The sequence below is a fragment of the Salminus brasiliensis genome, chromosome 21 (genome assembly GCF_030463535.1).
Source record: "Salminus brasiliensis chromosome 21, fSalBra1.hap2, whole genome shotgun sequence".
In the NCBI taxonomy this organism is placed as follows: Eukaryota; Metazoa; Chordata; class Actinopteri; order Characiformes; family Bryconidae; genus Salminus; species Salminus brasiliensis.
Window position 1 is genome coordinate 24279662 of NC_132898.1, and position 19441 is coordinate 24299102.

General features: G+C 36.5%; 1 protein-coding gene across 1 annotated transcript in view; it reads left to right on the top strand.

Annotated features, from left to right (window-relative positions):
- The window catches only part of cacna2d3 (calcium channel, voltage dependent, alpha2/delta subunit 3), a 41901-nt gene that overhangs the window by 5640 nt on the left and 16820 nt on the right, over positions 1 to 19441 (top strand). Inside the window, exons 3-12 of the mRNA XM_072665921.1 lie at positions 1323 to 1439; positions 2960 to 3019; positions 7542 to 7704; positions 9553 to 9684; positions 10769 to 10829; positions 12838 to 12988; positions 13662 to 13736; positions 13971 to 14060; positions 17216 to 17329; positions 19303 to 19381. Coding sequence (XP_072522022.1) covers positions 1323 to 1439; positions 2960 to 3019; positions 7542 to 7704; positions 9553 to 9684; positions 10769 to 10829; positions 12838 to 12988; positions 13662 to 13736; positions 13971 to 14060; positions 17216 to 17329; positions 19303 to 19381 — 1042 coding nt within the window. The remainder of the gene's footprint in view (positions 1 to 1322; positions 1440 to 2959; positions 3020 to 7541; positions 7705 to 9552; positions 9685 to 10768; positions 10830 to 12837; positions 12989 to 13661; positions 13737 to 13970; positions 14061 to 17215; positions 17330 to 19302; positions 19382 to 19441) is intronic.

A 19441-nucleotide genomic window follows, 5' to 3' on the forward strand; every position in this document is an offset into this window, starting at 1 on the left:
ATTCAACACAGCAGCTGCTGCTGTTGTTAGAACAACGGACTGACAAACCCAGTCCAGACCTCTACATCACTGAATGTGTTTGGGAGTACTTAGGTGGTGAGCAGCAGAAACACTTTGACTTTTAAGAGGAAGTAAGGAAAAGTTCCCTGCTAGGTTTAACATATTTCAGAAACACTGAAAGTGAAGAGGCTGTAATGTGTAATGTATGTATTAACTGTTTTCACCGAAAATGAAATAAATAGGGAATAGGGACAAAAAGGAACTTTTATTACAGTACTGTATAACATATGGTCTTTGTGTGTGTGTGTGTGTGTGTGTGTGTGTGTGTGTGTAAGCATGTGTGGTGTATGTACCCTATTCTGTAGAGTTAAGGATGATGCAATCCATTCTGCACACTGTCAATAACATGAATTACGGACATATTGGTAAAATGAGCAGTTTGTGTGTGTGGATGTCTTTCATTCTTTATTACACTGATTTACACTATGCTGTCTGAGAATCTGTTCAGATCTGTGTGCGTGTGTGTGTGTGTGTGTGTGTGTGTGTGTGTGTGTGTGTGTTCTGCAGGCTCAGCGTGCTCTGATGTGTAGTTCATTATCCTGGCCCACCCAGGCTTGACGCGTTATTATCTTTCTCCTGCGTTCAGACTCCATTTCAATTACCCTCCAACCACGTGTGGACACACACACACACACACACACACACACACACACACACACAGACACACTGAGCCACCCCATAATGCACATCAGCCACTCACACACTCTGCAGCAGCTTCTCAGCCAATCAAAGACAGTCTTGGACAAGGAGAGGTCTTATCAGCCAATCAGAGGTGCTGTCAGCGAATGAGTGCAGCAGTTAGAGCCGTAACTCATCACACTGTCCTTCAGAGTGAGAGAGAGAGAGAGAGACCCTCAGAGACAATGAGAGCAGTGTTCATACACTCATTAAATAGTGTGAAGTGGGACGACAGGGATTTAGAAACACATGAAAAGCATTTGAATTGAACTGAATGTAATTGAATTTGACTGAAACTAGATTAAACTGCACTGAATCAAATGAAACTGAATCAGAAATCACTGAAGTGAATTAATTTACCATTTTGGCAACAATAACTCTATTATTTAAATATTTATGAAAGACTGGTTTAATTAAATTCAATTTGATTTGGTTTTGTTTAATTTAATTTGGTACAATTCAGTTTGATTTTAACTTTGATTTTATTCGGTTTGATTCAGCCAAATTAGTCAATTAGTCATTTAATTCAGTTCAGATCATTTTGGTCTAAAACTGTATGTGTGTGTTTCTGTGTGTTTCTGCAGAAGTATAAGGATCATGAGAGATCGGTGAGGATTGAGGAGGTTGATGGAGCAAAGCTGGTGAAGACTGTAGCCGAGAACATGGAGGAGATTTTCATGAGGAAAGCAGAAGCTACACGAGTGAGTCTGATATAAACACAAACAACCAGCAAAACAAGCAAACAGCAACAGGAGCTGCTGGAATTAATAGTGTTTTTGAAATATTATTTGCATGTAAAACTATGATGATGATGATGATGGTGATGATGGTTATTATAATTATTACTTTCTGTCTTCTTTTGTTTCTTCTCTGTGTAATTAAGGCCACAAACAAAGAAACAAAGACAGAGGCAAAGATTAGAGAAGATAAGAGAAGATAAGATAAGAGAGAGAGGATAAAATCAAATAAGACAAGAGGCCCAGAAAGGACAGGATAGAGAGTGATGGTCTGATGATCAGTGCTGATAACAGTAATGATCAATATGTGATCATAATATTAGCAATTATAAATATTATTGGTGTATTATTATTAGGTGTTATACTACTAATGATATTAATGCTCTGATAATGATAAAGATTATGATACTACTACAATTATTATTATTATGATTATTATCATTATTATTATTATTAATAATAATAATAATAATAATAATAATAATAATTAATCAGCTAATTTAGTAAAATTGTATTTAATTAAATGTAGTATTATTTTAATAGTAATTACGTCATTAATCTGGGATCAGTCCGGTGTGTTTCCCTCCTCCCGCGAGTGTGAGCGCGATATCAGCGGCGGGCAGAGTCGCGAGGGCCGGAGAGAAACCCGCTGTGGACGGAGCTGGATGTTAAGTGTCTTTATTGAGAGTTTAGCTTTTCTGTCGATCCAAATTAAAACGAGCAGAGTGTGTCTTCAGTACATACATATATTCTCTACATTTTATATATAAGATTATAAAAATCTTCCCATATTTACTCATACACGAGATTTTACCCTGTTTACCCTGTTTACCCTTTATTCACCTGATTAAATCCGCTGTAATTTAAGATGCCTTTACCTTCCCGTTTATATATATTCACATTTGAATAAATACAGGAGTATTTTTTTTTGAGTATTATTTGTATCTGTTTGAAATGTAATTCATTTAATCACTAAAACTCATTTATTCATCTGTAAGATTGACCCTGAGCGCGAGAGAGGGTGAAATACCGAGACTGACTGCTTTTAACCAGCTGTGAAACGTGTCTGCACGTTTAGCTTCATTACTAAAATGTCTAAACATTCTTTAAACGCTTGGGTTTCTGTTTACGCTGCACCAGTTTCCCCATGTGGGTCTGTTGACACTGTATTAATTTCTTATCCTCGGGCCACAAGCCGCGCGCGCACACACACACACACACACACACAGGCGCGCGCGCCCTACAAACAGTATCCGTTGACCTCTTAATAGACCTCAATTGCAGCTGAATAACCTGCTCATAATTGTTGTCCTTGCATGTTTTTAAACCCATAAATAAAAAGCTAATTATAGAGATATATTATACAGCACAGACGGCTCGCACCATGAGCCTGGACTGTTCAAAGTCTTGTAGCTCTCTCCTGTAGACCTCTGTCGTTTTCAGATCCGTCCGTGTGTTTTGTCTGTTCTCTGTTCGACCTTCAGCGGCTTGTGGAGGCGGCGGAGGAGGCGCACCTGCAGCACGAGGAGAACCCGGATCTACAGGTAAGAGCGGAGTTCTCCAGACTTTCGCCGCAGAGCGGTTTTAGCACCGTGGACAGCAGCTTCAACCTTCTGCTCTGCCTGTGCGGTGGTGATGTTTCCCTCTGAGCTACACCAATTCCTACGTATTGGACAAGCTTTGTGGACAAACCGTTGGGGGCGCTATGGAGTCCACTGACCACACCCAAATTGGGCCGATGAGGCACCTATGGTACCTATGGTAGTTATCTGGTTGAGCCATGCACTGTAAAATAATGGAACTAGTGAAACTGGTGTTTCAAGCCTCCAGCTTTATTTATAATAATTTAACCTGATTATTTGGCTTTGTATCATTTTTTATTTATTGTATTTATTTGAGGTGAATAAAACCAGTCACACTGTACAGTAAACCTGCATTTCAGCACTGCGGACAGCTCAGTAAGACAACCCACCGTTGTTCAGAAGTAGACATGTGTCTTCTGAAATCAAGGGGCTTAGCTGTGAATCGGTCCTCTTTTGCTGCAGTAAATGAGGAGGATTTGACTGCATTCAGACACATGATTATTTCTTCCATTCCAACTCATCTTAAAGTGCTTGGATGGAGCTCCATCACTACAGAGAAAGCCGCTCCGCTGCTCCACAGTCCGACCCCAGGCATGCGTTGGGCATGATGGCCTTAAGCTCATGCACAACTACTCCATAGAGATCAATGTTGTTGGTCAGTGCTTTTCTGTAAAGATGATATAAGCTGTGTGTGAAAAATGAGTCGATACACGATAAGGGCTGTCTGTCTCTACTGTGTGTATTTCTGTAGTTCTAACATTGTTTAAAAATGCTTGTTTGTAATTTTACTACCTGATGGCCCCACTCAACCCCATCAGAGAGACGGCAGATGTTGTAGGACTGTAGCCTCAAGGCATTTTGTGTTCTTTCTTTTCACGCTTTAGGATTTTTCAAAATGTATTATTATTACTATTATTATTAATAAATCTTATTAATTATCCATATTTCACATGTAGAAAATCTTCACATAGTCATGATAGTCTATGTCGGTGATTGGTGTGGTGCAACGGATAACACCACTACCTGGCACTGAGCTACCACACCGTGTGGGAGACTGGGGTTCGATTCCCGGTCTGGGGGAATATGCTGCGCTACACCAATAAGAGTCCTTGGGCAAGACTCCTAACACTACATTGGCCCACCTCTGTAATACGAGTAACCTTGTAAGTCGCTCTGGATAAGAGCGTCTGCTAAATGCCATAAATGTAAATGTAATGATATTGCGCAGTTCAGCACCACGGACAGCTCTCTAATCAAACAGTATGGCAGATTCAGTGTTCCAGCTCCAGCATAGCTCAGTTTCAGCACCATAACGTGGACGGTTCTCCACTAAGAGCACAGGAACGTCTGCACACACCCTTCTCGCTGTCAGTGAATTGCTTTCTCTTCACCTTGAAGCTGCTGTGTATTGTCATAAACGAATCTAGTGAATCATATTCCTCTTGTTTCTGAGAAAGATGCACCTGACAGCTCATCCTAATTTGTTATCTTTGTGACCTTGCTGTATGCAAATGCACTACACTCATACATGTCATTCTTGATACGGTCCAGATATGTGAAGTTTTAGTTTTGGTGTAAATTCTGCAGTGTTCTCCGTCCCACCCCCACTGCAGAGACTAAGATTAATGGGCTCTTGTGGCCGAGCTCGGCTCCGCTATTCCAGGGATAAATGGAAAATTCAGTGGAGCAAAATACGTTTAGAGTAATGGTGGCTCCCTTCAAGTAATGAATTCATTAACACATTCTTTCTCCACGAATAAATTCAGAACGTGTCATAAACTGTGCATTTTTAGGCCAGAGAAATAAAACAGGGGAAAGTGGACCTTTTTCTTTATTTGCATATTGTTAAAAAAGCATGATGTGAGCATGATTCCAGTTAAACCATGTTGCATATAAGATTATTATTATTATTATTATTATTATTATTATATGCTTACTCATATGTTTCAGTCACTCATGCAAGTGTTTATTCATACTACTGAATCAACCCACAGTTGCATTTGATCTGTTTAAATAAGTTTTTACATAAGTTTTGCATATTAATGTATTTAAATGAGCTACATATACAATACTGAGCAAACGTTTTAGGCACAGATTAAAAATTAGAATAAAAAAAAATTGTATGTGCATTTGCACATCTGTATCAATAATGGCTGCAACTTCAAGTAGCTGGATGCATTCATTAGAAGGGGTGTCCACAAACATTTGGACATGTAGTGCATATTTATATTGTATTGGGTGTTACACTGAATGTGTGTGTAGTGTATGCCGCTCATTCTCACTAGCAGTGACAGCAGCAGTGCAGTGCAGATTTGCTGAATTTGCAGTCTCCCTTTCCACCGCTCACTCCCCCCAGCTCAGAATCGCCCAGCCGTGGGATGAGCTGTCATTGCCGGGCTTCAGGGTGACGGCATTCCCCCACCTCACCCAGCCCCCTTACCCTTCTGTACTGATCCCTTTACATTCTCTCTCCCTCTCATCTTCCGCCTTACTCACTCTTCTGTTAAATACATGTAGTAAACATAGTAATAATAATAGTAATAATAATAATAATAATAATAATAGTAATAATAATAATAATAATAATAGTAATAATAATAATAATAATAGTAATAATAATAATAATAGTAATAATAATAGTAATAATAATAATAGTAATAATAATAATAATAATAATAATAATAATAGTAATAATAATAATAATAGTAATAATAATAGTAATAATAATAATAGTAATAATAATAATAGTAATAATAATAGTAATAATAATAGTAATAATAATAGTAATAGTAATAATAATAATAATAATAATAATAGTAATAATAATAGTAATAATAATAGTAATAATAATAGTAATAGTAATAATAATAATAATAATAATAATAATAATAGTAATAATAATAGTAATAATAATAGTAATAGTAATAATAATAATAATAATAATAATAGTAATAATAATAGTAATAATAATAGTAATAGTAATAATAATAATAATAATAATAATAGTAATGATAATAATAATAATAGTAATAATGATGATGATGATGATGATGACAGGAGGTGGTCAGTGGGCTCCGCTCTGCGCTGCTGTGCTCTGGCTGCCGGTGCTGCTGCAGCGCGCGGACACCGCTCTCAGTTCAAATTCAAATTTTAACGGAAACGGATTAGAGCCAACGGTTAACCGAGCGGCTACAGTGGCGGACCGCAGTTAGCTATGGCTAGCTAGCTAATGCTACCACTAGAACTACATATTCTACATGTTATTATTTTCTAATTATATGTTATTATATAACTAATTAGATCTAACAAATAAAATAACATGAGCTAATAAACAACTTCAGCTCATGTCTGTCGTGACCAACCAACATTTTTGGTTGTAGGCACCTTAAATGAGGTTATACGTTGTGCTACCTAGGCTAACTAACAGTCAATCTAAGGTAGCTAAAGTATTTATCTAGCTAGCGCTAGCTAACTATAGATAAAAGTGGAGGTGAGTTCATTTTTCTTGTGTATTTTTCTTGTGGGTGCTGTAAGGGCAAACAAACTAAATATAGCTAGCTAATGTGTTGTAATTCAGATTTTAGCCAATTAATTTTCTACACAAGTGGCTTAAGTAATTAATTACTTAAGTTCAGTAATTAGGTAATTAATTACTTAAGTAATTTAGCTATTTAGCTACACAAAACAGAAAACTAGCTAGCTAGGTTTTCCAAAACGGTGGTAACGCTAACCTTAAGCAGCTAGCTAGCTATAGCTAGATACATCATAGCTAACTAGCTAGCTAACGTAGCGAGTATTCTAGTATATAGCTATATATATATATATATATATATATATATATATATACACACACACATACATACACCCAAACACATAGTATGTCTATTGTCTATATATACATATAAATGTATATATGTATATATGTCTGTATATACATATAAATGTATATATGTATATATGTCTATATATACATAGTATGTCTAGTACTAGAATGACCAACACGGTGTATTTGACTGTTTTGCAATTTCGTGATAGCTCTGAAATGTCAGTCGATCTGTGGTGACTTTTATTATATTCGGGCATATTGTAGTCTGACATTGTTATAAAAAGTAGCTAGTGCTAGCTAACACTACACAGTTTTTGATGTGTGATAGGCAGGGACTGAAAGTACAAGTTGATTTTTCATGCTTTTTATACCAGTACATTTAGATGTGATGGTAGATAGGTTAACTCTTTGTGAATACTGAGATTCTGTTCAAATTAAATTATACAGGATTTGTGAGATTTGCATGCTTTTGTACGATTTACTGTTAGTGGTACTGTTTTTATATGGTTATTATTTCACCAAAGCAATACTTTTACCAGTGTGTGGGATTAGACTACTCTGCACAAGTGTATTCAGGTATTTACAAGCCCATTTCCTAGGACATGTCCATCCAACTACTAATCAGCATTATCACCTGTTTGTGTTTTTCTTGCACAGTATGAGTACTTCAATGCAGTTCTGATAAACGAGGTGGATGAGGATGGTAACAGTGTGGAGTTGGGTGGAGAATTTCTGCTGGAGCCAAACGACCACTTCAACAACTTGTCCGTCAACCTCAGTCTCAGTGTGGTTCAGGTGCCAACCAACATGTACAATAAAGGTGAGCAGAAAGCACAGCCTGTGTCTGAAAGCACACTTTTAACCCTTATGTGTTTTTAAGACAGTCCTTGTTTAAATGACCATGACATACTTATGATAGCCAAGAAATGGTGTGTGTATGTTTGTATGCACATATGTATACAGTGAGCTCCAAATACATTTAAGACAAATACTTGTATTTCTATTTTTGCCATATCAAAATTACTTGGAATAAAATCTTTTTACCTTGACTTCCATTGAAAGTTGGAAAAGTTAGTTGAAATCATGTGAGCTTGGTTCCAGATTTCTCCTGGTCGCCCCCAGCCAGCACGTGGATGTGTTCAATTCCATCAACACCATCACCTGATCTAACATCATTAAACGCTAATGGACCAAACCAGGTGTTGGATGAGAACTATGAGTTAGTGATGTCCAGGCATTTTTAATAGTTTGAGTAATGTCCACTTGGTGTCCTCTAGGCACCATTAATAGACATAATTCTCAGCTGCTGCAGACAACTACTCTAGACAGAATTTTACAGAATAAAAACAAAACTTTATTTTACCTGATAAGTGCAGCAACATTACCAGTTAGCAGCCAATATAAAAGCTTACTATTGTTAACTATGGTGGAAATGCTCTGTTCTACCAGGGAGAGAATCCTCCTTTCTTTGGTTTTAATTCAGCTCTGAATAACGCATTTCATAACTGAGAAGAAGGCTTATGCTAATGGACACACACTATGTGATTTTACTGCAGATTTGTAAAGGAACTGGGAATGTACAGTTTAAAACAGGCATTTAAAAAGTTGATCCAAACAAACTGAAGCAGTTTAGAATTAAGTCTAATAATAGAAACCATTTACAAAAAAATGTGAAAAGTGATTTTGCTGGTGTTTACTAGTGTGTAATAGCACATCTTACCTTAAGTTTGTAAGCTTGTAAGTCTTGTTTGTAAGTTTGTAAGCTTGTAAGTCGCTTTGGATAAGAGCGTTTGCTAAATGCCTTAAATGTAAATGTAAGTTGTGGGGCTGTATTATTTCTAGAAACACAAAGATCGGATCAAATCAGTGCTGGTATCTGCCAATAGTCCGCATTAAGACACTCTGGTCAGTTCGGGGGGTAAAAAACCTTGATCAGGACATCCGTACTATGAATAATACTAGACTCCCATAAAAAGAGCTCTGGAGATGTTTTGATGAACACAGTGATGTAAAACCTCTACTTTTTTGCAAGAATATAGTTTGTATTGTTTTTTTTTTTATATTAGTGTTTTACTCAGTAAATAAGGAAAAGCTCCAGAAATGGAGCTTTTAATTGTAGTTTTTACAGGTGTCTAAAATGTTTGCACAGTACTGTATATGCATACATATAAAATAATAGTGTGTCCTGACAAAGTATAAAAACAAGTGTGTGTGTATGTGTGATGGTTAAGGACAGGCACCTTAGGCCCCCTGTGCTCCACTGATGCGGCGATGATTAGCTTAGTGTCAGCGCCTCTCCATGGGTCAATAACCACCTGGAGACAAAGCCTACAGTCACCCAGAGCGTTTATGTGTGTGTGTGTGTGTGAGCGTTGCTCGTTCCTCTGCGCCTTTCTTCTGTCTCTGTTTCTTTGTGTGTGTAATGGCCTGTTATTGTGTGTGCACTGGACTCCATTAAAGGAAAGAAAAGGGACGAGGTGATTTAGTGTGTGTGTTCTTGTCAGCCGATCGAAAGAGTGAAATTAAGGTCAAAGGTCAAAAGTGTGTCAGACTTTACTACTAATGATGGTGTTAACAGACATCTTACTGGCTTACTATTTTGATTTCTTTGTTTTTTGTTTTATATTTATTTTAAAGTTTTTCTTTTTATTTTCTCTCTTTCTCTCAGATCCTGATATAGTGAATGGTGTGTACTGGTCAGAGGCTTTAAATAAGGTTTTTGTGGATAACTTTCAAAGGGATCCTTCACTTATTTGGCAGTATTTTGGGAGTGCTAAAGGTTTCTTCAGACAGTATCCAGGTGAGTAAAGATTCTTTGTGACCAATGACAAGTGACGTTGCTAATGATTTAATTTTGCAGCCCAGCAGAGAGAGAAAGTGCTGGAATATTCAAAACAGTATGAAAGCCACAGAGCAGTAAATGCAGCCACTGTATTGTGTGCATTGTAATTATGATTTACGGCATGTATGCTATGGAAATGTAAGCTGGAGGCTATCTTTGAAATCATACACGTTGTATATTTTGAAATATATATATATATATACATACATGCCGTATATAGTACAGGTAGCAGTGAAATGCTTGTCACATGAAACAGTAAAATTGATGATAACGAGAATAGAATGTATTAATAAAGATAAAAACCAAAAACAGTATATATTGTTGTTAAATATTTCATCTGGAGAGATGGTGCTGGAACATTGCAAAAGCATTACCAGGTTTGCTTGAAAAGGTTAATGTGGCATTCAGCTCCACCAGCTCCGCTCTGAGCTGAAAGGCAATCAGCGATTGTTATTGGTCCCAAAACACTGACCAGTTTTCTTCATCCAGCTTTAAGGAAGTTTTTAATTGTGATTCATTGTGTCTCACTTACACATTTAATTTGCATCATTTCTTTTTGTCTAAGTAATGTATTTCTCTGAGGTTTCTTTGCAAAATCATTATTATACAAGTGAAATTCATTTAGTTTGGAGTGCAGTAAAGAAAGGAACGTGGTAAAGTGCAAATTGCAAAATGTAAAAAAGTGATATGTATAACATAACGTTGTGCAAGGAGGTTAACATAATAACTATAAGCATTGAATGTCCAGTAAAATGTACTGTGTACAAATGTGGGCACCAAAGTAGACTGACATATATATTTAATGTCATAACATATAGTTTAGATTTTTTATTCAGGTATTGCTATACTGATTTTATTTTCATCATGAATAGTTGTTCTTCCACATGACATAATTTTTTGACAGTATAGGTGCAGTGATTTGAATCTGTATAATATTTGATATATATAACTAATGAAGGTTGTTTTCCTGTTTTAATATTGATGATGATCATCCTTATAATGAAGGATATAAACATGCAGTGTGTATCCTCATCTGCTGTAGGTGTAAAATGGCATCCGGATGAACACGGGGTCATCTCGTTTGACTGCCGCAACAGAAAATGGTAAGAGCTGTAATTTTCAATGCTGTAATTTTTTTTCCAGACTAAGCGCTGAGTTTACTGTCAGAGAGCGTAATGAAAGGACACACTGCACATTGCAGTATATGCATTGTTATTGTTTCCAAGCATTTTGTCACTGATGTACTGAAAAGCAGTTTCAGTAATCAAGGCTTTGATTGGGGCTTTAATGGTGTCTAATGGTTTTACAGCAGTGGGATTGCACAGCGATCACTGCTGTTAGATTTTGTGTGTCTCATTCCGACACTAACTTGTGATGTAATGACGGATGTTGTGGTTTTATGCTTTTTGAAAACAGGGTCCAGGATGATGTTATTTCCCTGGCATGTTGAGTTCTGTAGTCAGAGATAGCACTGATCCAATACTCAGCATTGATTTTTGGCTGATATCAGCAGAAAATGCTAGATTGGATATGGAAGGGGAAAGAAAGAAAAGAATGAATTAGATTAGAATTCTGTAACAGATCCAGCCTGAAGTTTCACACAGTTGCTTTGTGCTGCAGAGCCGTTGCTGCAGAACCATTTCTTTACCAAAGTATGTAGTGGTGCGGTTTTTTGGTGAGTAGTTAATGGCCGCAGTAGGACACATAGCTACAGAAACAGCTAAGGAAATGTGCCAGCCTCACATTTACCTGCACTCCTGGATGATGCATCCTACCAGTCAAAATGAAGGAGTCATTAATCATTTTAAACCACTAATGCTGTCAACACATTCAGAGCTTTTTATGCAGTGCACTGGGGGAAAGGGCACCACTAAAATGCTATATTTAACCAAGTTAAACATCAGATTTATTTAGGGAAGAAAATACAAGAGTAAGCATACTTATTAAGTTCACCAAAATTTACATTAAGGCATTTTCACAGAAAATACTTTTTTTAATAAAAAAAAAAAAAAAGTGATAAAATGTGAAATATGACACATAGTCTGACTGTGAGTAATGGGTATGGTAAAGATGATTGTAAAGTTACATTTGTTTGCTAATTATATTTAATGGAGAGCTTGGTACTTTTACCCTACTGTCCCCACTGTGAATCTAATTAATAAATTGATCTATTTATTGTGTCTTAAATTTTGTCATCTTAAGATGTTGTGTAGTAGGCAAATGTTTTATTTAGGTTAATTATTTTAAGAATAAAATCTTTATTAAGCTTAAACATTTATTTAAAGTAGTAATGTAATTATCACTTTTAAACAACTATAAAAAAGTATTTAAATGTTTAATAAATATTTACGTTCAATGCAAGTGAGCTTAAAGGTAGCAACTGCACCTAACTGGAGCAGCAGCAATTAAAAAAAAACAAAAAACATTTCTTTCAAATTTGTTACATTTTAAGTACAATATTATGTAACATAAATGGTCTAGGTTTTACCTCACATTGTACAGTGCATTAATATGAACAAATAATATTGCTAATATCTATAAAATGTCACCCTGTTTTTTGCTGGTTTCTAAACTACCTACAACTATTGATAAACTACCTACAACCACTGATAAACTGAGAATAGATAAAAAACCTAGTAATAGCGATAATGTAATATATTGGTGTAGTACACAATTTAATATGACTAGTATGCTAACTGTGTACTGTAGCAGTCATGCTGTGTATATTATTTGTATAAGATATCAGGTAAGATATACACTATTTGTTCTTTAAGTAATTTGAGCTCAAAGGTGAAATGTGCTTAATGGGTATGTGAGCTTTATAGGTATGTTTACAATACATATTACTGCCCAAAATGTTGTAAATCAGCTATATACTGTGTGTACATTGAAATTAAAACTAATTAAATTGCATGTCTCGATTAATTTACTACTCACTGATATTTATTTCACACAGAAAAATATATTAATTGATATCACGTTACAATATAATTATAAAATTATGTAAATAAAGTTTGATTATAATTATCCAGTTAGATTGTATTTAGATGCAATCTTTTCACAAAATACTCACACAATTGTTTTTTGTGTGGGCACATTTTTTCTCCTCAGGTATATTCAGGCAGCCACCTCTCCAAAAGACGTAGTGATTCTGGTGGATGTTAGTGGCAGTATGAAGGGTCTGCGGCTGACCATCGCTAGACAGACTGTTTCCTCCATACTGGACACACTTGGAGACGATGACTTCTTTAACATCATTGCTGTGGGTACTGCAGAGGAAATGTAGTCATTTGCTAAATGATGTGATAGGAATGTTGTATTCAGAATATGTTGGGCTACATTCCCAACATATTCTGATCTGTTATTTTATTTGATGTTGAGACATTTTTTTAACACTTACAAGAAGGGATGACTCTTAGTTTTGAATATACTGTTCAGTACTGGTTTAAAACCAAAGAAAGATGTACTCTTGCCAGTAAAATGCAGCATTTCCACCATAGTTTTGTTTCAAACCAGCAATAACTCAATTTTAATTAATATAAATATAAATATAACATAAACAAACAACAATGACGGTCCATCCAGTTTCATAGGTTTACAAAGTCATGAAAGATTAGATCAGTTTAAAATAGTCAGTTTAAAATTTTACTGGAATGCTGTGCATCCACCAAAGCTGACTAGCAAATCTGTGCAAAAGGCACAAAAAGGCATGGCAAATTGTATATATGTGTGTTATGCTGTTTTTAATCATTTGAAAATGTGTGCTCAGGAACTGTAGATGAAAATGAGCCATTTAGCTAAATCTTGCAAATTCGCATCTTACACGCACAAACATACTGTACATATTATCATGGAAAGGGTGAAGCGCTGAAGAGGTGCAAAGCTGTATGTATTTCATGGAGAAGATTAGATTTGTTCTTTATTTGTTTCTGTAGTACAATCAGGAGATTCATTACGTGGAACCATGTCTGAACGGCACGCTGGTGCAGGCAGACAGAACCAATAAAGATGTGAGTCTTTCTTTCTCTATCTCTCTGACTCGCTGACTCTCTTTTCCTTTTCTTCTCTCTCTTTCTCTCTAACTCACTTTTCTTTGTCTCTTAATGTCTGTCTCTCTTCTCTTCTCTCACTTTTTGCTCTCTAATAAACGGTAACATCTCCTTGTGTTTGATTGCCTAATAAAGAGTTGAGAGACGCTTGATAGCAGATTAAAGAAGTGTTTATTTTCTCTTTTTCTCCATCAGCATTTTCGAGAGCATCTGGACAAGCTGTTTGCCAAAGGCATCGGTCTGCTGGGGGAGGCTCTAACTGAAGCTTTCACTATTCTTAATGAGGTGACCACACACTATTTCTACACTATGTTCTACCTCAGACCTAAAAACAACTTTCTGTACATAGACAACATACATTTATATTACATCCTAGTTATAGTCTACCAGCGCACTGTCATGCAATGACAGTGTAGAAATGTTGGAGCATTTCTATAGGTCTGTTGATCATGAAACATTGTAACAATGCAAAGAATGACTTGCACTTTGAAGTTCAAGGTTTCTGTGTGATATAACACTGTGAAAAAACATTTGATAGTAATACCAGCTTGTTCAACAGTTTCAGCAATGATCTACCATTTAATACATTGATAAATTAAAGCTTTATCCATTGAGATTTTGTCCCATTTACAGTGAAAATTGTGATTTTCAGGTTGGCTGTGAAAAATACACTGGAGCAGGACATTTTTTCCTATTTCCTGTTCCTTATAGTACCTCTTATTTAGGATGTAGGATTATTGTGTGCATGTGTAGTCACATTATTTTATATCTGCACTACAAAATGCAGTACCTGTAGTTTAGTTATTTTTAGCTTCAGTATGTGCTTAGTGTCAAATTTCCACCTGTAATCATCTGAAACCATCAGTTTGAGTCAAATACATCCTCTAATCAGGTATCCTGCAGTACTTTATATTATGCTGCAGTTTAGTGTGTGTGTGTTTGTGTATGTGTGTGAATGTGTGTGTGTGCGTGTCTGCGGCTGTAACGCTCCACTGGCATCCCGTTTCCGTCCCCCTCTCTACGACACCTCTATCCCACCCTGTGATTAATAGCGGTAATTAAAAACGCTGATTAACAAGCAGAGTGGAGAGAGCACAATAGAGAGGAGATAGTGGTCACTCACTCCCTTTATCTCTCTTTTCTCAGGCAAGGCAGGGGGAAAGGGAGGGATTGAGAGGAGGGGGGGAGTGATGGGGGAAGGGTGAGAGAGGTAGAGAGACTCTGGGAACAGAGAGAGCAAGAATGAGAATAGAGAAAGTAACAAAGAGAAATATGGAGAATAGAATGAAGGAGAAGGACAGTGAGGGAGAGGAGTGAAGCAGAAAGAAGGAGGGAAGAGGAGGAGAATGAGGAGGAGGGTAAAGGATATAGCGAGGAAAGGGAGAGAAAGAGATGAAGGAGAATGAGAGAAGACAGAGTAAGTAGGAAAAGTGGGGAAAGGAAATGAGAATGATGGGAGAAGATGGAAGGATACATAGAAAGAAGAAGTAAGAAAAAAAAAGAGAGGAAGAAAGATATATAGGAGAGAAGTGAAAAGATCGAGAGAGGGGTGTGCTATATCTATATTTGACACCTTCATTAAAGCAAGGTAATAAATATGGTAATCAACAAGGCCATTGGTGGGACAAGTGTGTGTGTGAGTGAGAGTGATTAGACCAGCAGAGCAAAAGTTTGGTGTAAAGAAACTAAACTTTTCCACTGAAGTCATTTGATTTGATGCAGCGTTGATCTAAATAACACTACCCTCTGGAATTGGATGCCTGTCAGCCACTTCTGAGGAAGTTTGACATGCCTTCACCCAAAAACTAGATGCTACAAATACTTATTCAGCACAAACTCAGCATTGATAACTTGATAACTGTCCAGTTCTAAGGTTTAAAAACATTCTGTAGTAAGGAGTAACAATACATAAAAGCAAGTACAACTGCAGCTACTAATAATTGCATTAATATTTACCTCTGAGCACATTAATAATCTGCCCCCAGGTGTGTTACATATGACTATATTGAATGTGCATTGTTACATAACTACATTAACATTGTTGTTAATTGATTAATTTTTAAGTTGCTCCTGTGAGTCTGCAGAGTGCTGTGTTATCCCCTAAACTCCAGAAAATCTAGCCATCTTTTAAGCTTTACAGCTTCTCAGCTGAGTGAGAGATTACGTTGCTTTTATTTTTTGGGAGTGAGAGTGGTAGCACTAACATGCAAAACCCAACACGTCAATCTGAGTTGTTGACTTACTTTGTAAATCTAAAATGTAAAGTTAAGATCTGTTCACATCAAGTACCATTTTTTGGATGAAAAAAATAGATGCAGTTCACACCTTTACACCAAGTCCAGCGCATTTCTTGCTTTCGGTGCTCTGTAAACAAGGCTAGAAACTGTACATTTCCACTCTTTCTTTATCTCTGCATCCTGTTGCTTTTTCTCTCTTTTATCTTTCTCCCTGACACGAGTGCTCATTAGCGAGGGAAGCTATAGCTTACATAGTTCACGTTTGTTTGTGAAACAGAAGACAGACTATAGTGTACCTTAACGAACCTAAAAAAAACAGCTTCATAAAGTCATTGTAAAGAACTCCCCATGCCTCAGCCTTTCTGATCTACTCTGTTTAAAATTTTCTTGAACCTCTGCATTTTTATGTTCAGTGTGTTGCTGCTCATCATATAAGCTTTTTTATTCCACTACGAACAGAATGAGCTGTTCTGCCACTATATTGATACTCAGATGTTTGGTCTTCCACCATGGCAATCAAGCTCTAATGGGTCAACCTGATTTTAACTCATCCGTAGAATGCTGACAATAGAGCAGGCTCTAATTGAAAAAAATGTATGCAGTGTCACAGTCCGTCAGTTTTCACACTCAGTGTGAAAGACATCGTTATGTACGTTTTCAAAACTTGACAGGCGTTTTTAAGTAGACTTAGACTTGGTGTAAATGGACCTTATTAGAAAATAGAGCTTACCCATGCATTTGACCATAGACTTAACCCTTCCTTGTATATGTAAATAGATTTCCAGCCACCATTTGACACGTGATATGATGCACAGCCTGTATTCTGGATTTTTTTGTCTTTGGCTTGTTTGCCACAGCAAATCAGAATATCTTATTTTGAGATTAAAAAAATTAAATACAGTTTTGTTTTAATTGGAACATATATACTTTTCTTTCTTACAGCCCACATCGTCAGTTACTACATTTAATGTCACCACCCAGAAAATATACAATTTGCATCCATATTAAAGTTTGTAAGCACAAACTTTTATTTTGTATGTTCATATTAAGTTCATATTAACATTAATCAAATTTAAATCTATGTATTTGTGACCTTTACCCCCTTATTTGGTTGTTAAATCGTTGCTATGTGTGTGTGTGTGTATATATATATATATATATATATATATATATATATGTGTGTGTGTGTGTATGTATATGCAGTTTAACCAGGCAGGCCGGGGGAGTGTGTGCAGTCGGGCCATTATGCTGGTAACAGATGGAGCCACTGAAATGTACGACGATGTTTTCGCCAAGTATAACTGGCCTGAACGAAAGGTGGGTTGTCCGTTTACAAACATGATCAAATCTCAGCTCCAATGTCAAAAGAAAACCTCACATAGCAGTTTGGAGGGTAATTTTCATAACCTTTGCTGTATTGTTGCTTTGCGAAGCAATGTGTCTTTTTTCTGATGGGGATATTTTGGACATTTTAGGCATTTCAACTGAAAAAGGCTGTTTAATTTCTGTTTCTGACATGCTGAAAAATTGAGGTGTGTAGTTCAATTCTCACAACTCTGAGCACCTGAAAGGCTTTGCTAATGTGTTGGAAATGCTGACGCTTCCATCAGGTTTCACATGCCCCTTAGGCTGCAGTGAAATGTGGCAATTTAAAACGTGTCCCAGTCACCAAAAATGCACTATGATTCATTTTTATTGAATTAATGTGTAAAGCTAAGTTTCACATATGATACATTGAAGAAATGTTACCTTTGTTGATCTGATTTAGGTCAACAGTACTGTCAATACTGGACAAATCTACCTTTATTTTTTATTTCTACAGCTTTTTCACAATCTCAGATAAGCCCAAAGTTACATCATCTTGTTTTGTACCCATTAGCATGGTGTGAACTATATACTTAAATTATCACACCCTTACCTCAAGTGGTGTAATGTCAAATAAACTGGCTTATGTGTTTTCCGATCTATAAAAAAGGACTAAGCATACTCTCTTCTGCAGAGCAACTTAAAAAAGTATTATTCAGAAAATATACTTAGTTAGTCTAAATAGGCTAGACTGGAAATATATCTCGAGCTTAGATACTGCCAAATACAAAAGTAGTATGGATACCTAGAAACAAGATGGCTAATACTCAGCAACTACATACATATACACTATATGGACAGTATGGGACACCTGCTTAATCATTGTTTCTACCAAAATCAAGGGTATTAAAAAAGAGTTTATCCTGGTTTTGGAACATTGCTGTAAGAATTAATCTGCATTTAGCTACAAGTGTTAGTGAGGTCAGGATGTTGGATGATCACCACCCCAAATCAAAACCCCAACCCCGAATATATATACCAGTATATAAATATATATACCAAATATATTTGATAGAGCACCATCGTCATTGCAGAGAACACAGTTACACTGCACCACAGCTCAGTGCTGTGGGGCTTTATACCACTGTAGTACACGCCTAACATTAGGCATGGTACCGATAGGTCCACGTTTATCTGCTCCAGAGAGTCCTATTCTACTGGCAATACTTCTCTCCAGGGTTAAAACAAACTGTGTTTGAGCATTTTAAACGCCTGTGTCAGCGATAGACGCAAAGCATTTGTGTATATATCCTTATTACTATGATTTTTTCCATTATTTTTATTAGTTGTATATTAATAATTAATTGGTTTTTATATCACACCTTTGCCACAGTCAATATCATTTACAAATAGTTTATAGAACTATTCAAAACAATTCAAGCCCTATTCTGTGTCTTTTTCAATAAATGTAGATGTAGATAGATGTATAAAAAATAGATGTATCTGTTGAGTAATACAGACCCCAGTGTTTGGTGTGCTTCATACAGAGCTAAAGTCAGTCTAAACATGGTGCATCTGACTCTCATGCCCTGACCAGTGGGGAGTGAAATGCATCTCGCCTGAAGAGAGTGTGTGTGTGCAGAATGATGCATGCATGGGAACGGTGCATTGCTGCTGTGCTGTAACTGCTCCGAATGAGCTGAAATCAAAAACCATTTATACCAGGCAGACAGGAGCAATGTAGTGGGAAATAGAGGCTGCAGAATGGAGAGAGAGAGAGAGAGAGAGAGGGAGAGACAGAGGAACAGAAAAAGGAGGGAGGGGAAATAAGAGAATGCAGCAAAGGATTTAATCATTCACAACAATATAAAGTGAGGGTAAATATACAGGAAATAGAGAAAATATGAAAATAGCAGAGGCAGAATGTGTGGTGGTGTAGTAATGTGATTAACAGTTGTGTGTTTTCCTTCTATCTTTATATCTAGGTGCGCATTTTCCCTTACCTGATTGGACGAGAGTCAGCCTTTGCAGATAATCTGAAGTGGATGGCCTGTGCCAATAAAGGTTTGCACTGAACAACACACATTTAACTCACACATGGACCTTTAACATATATACATATAT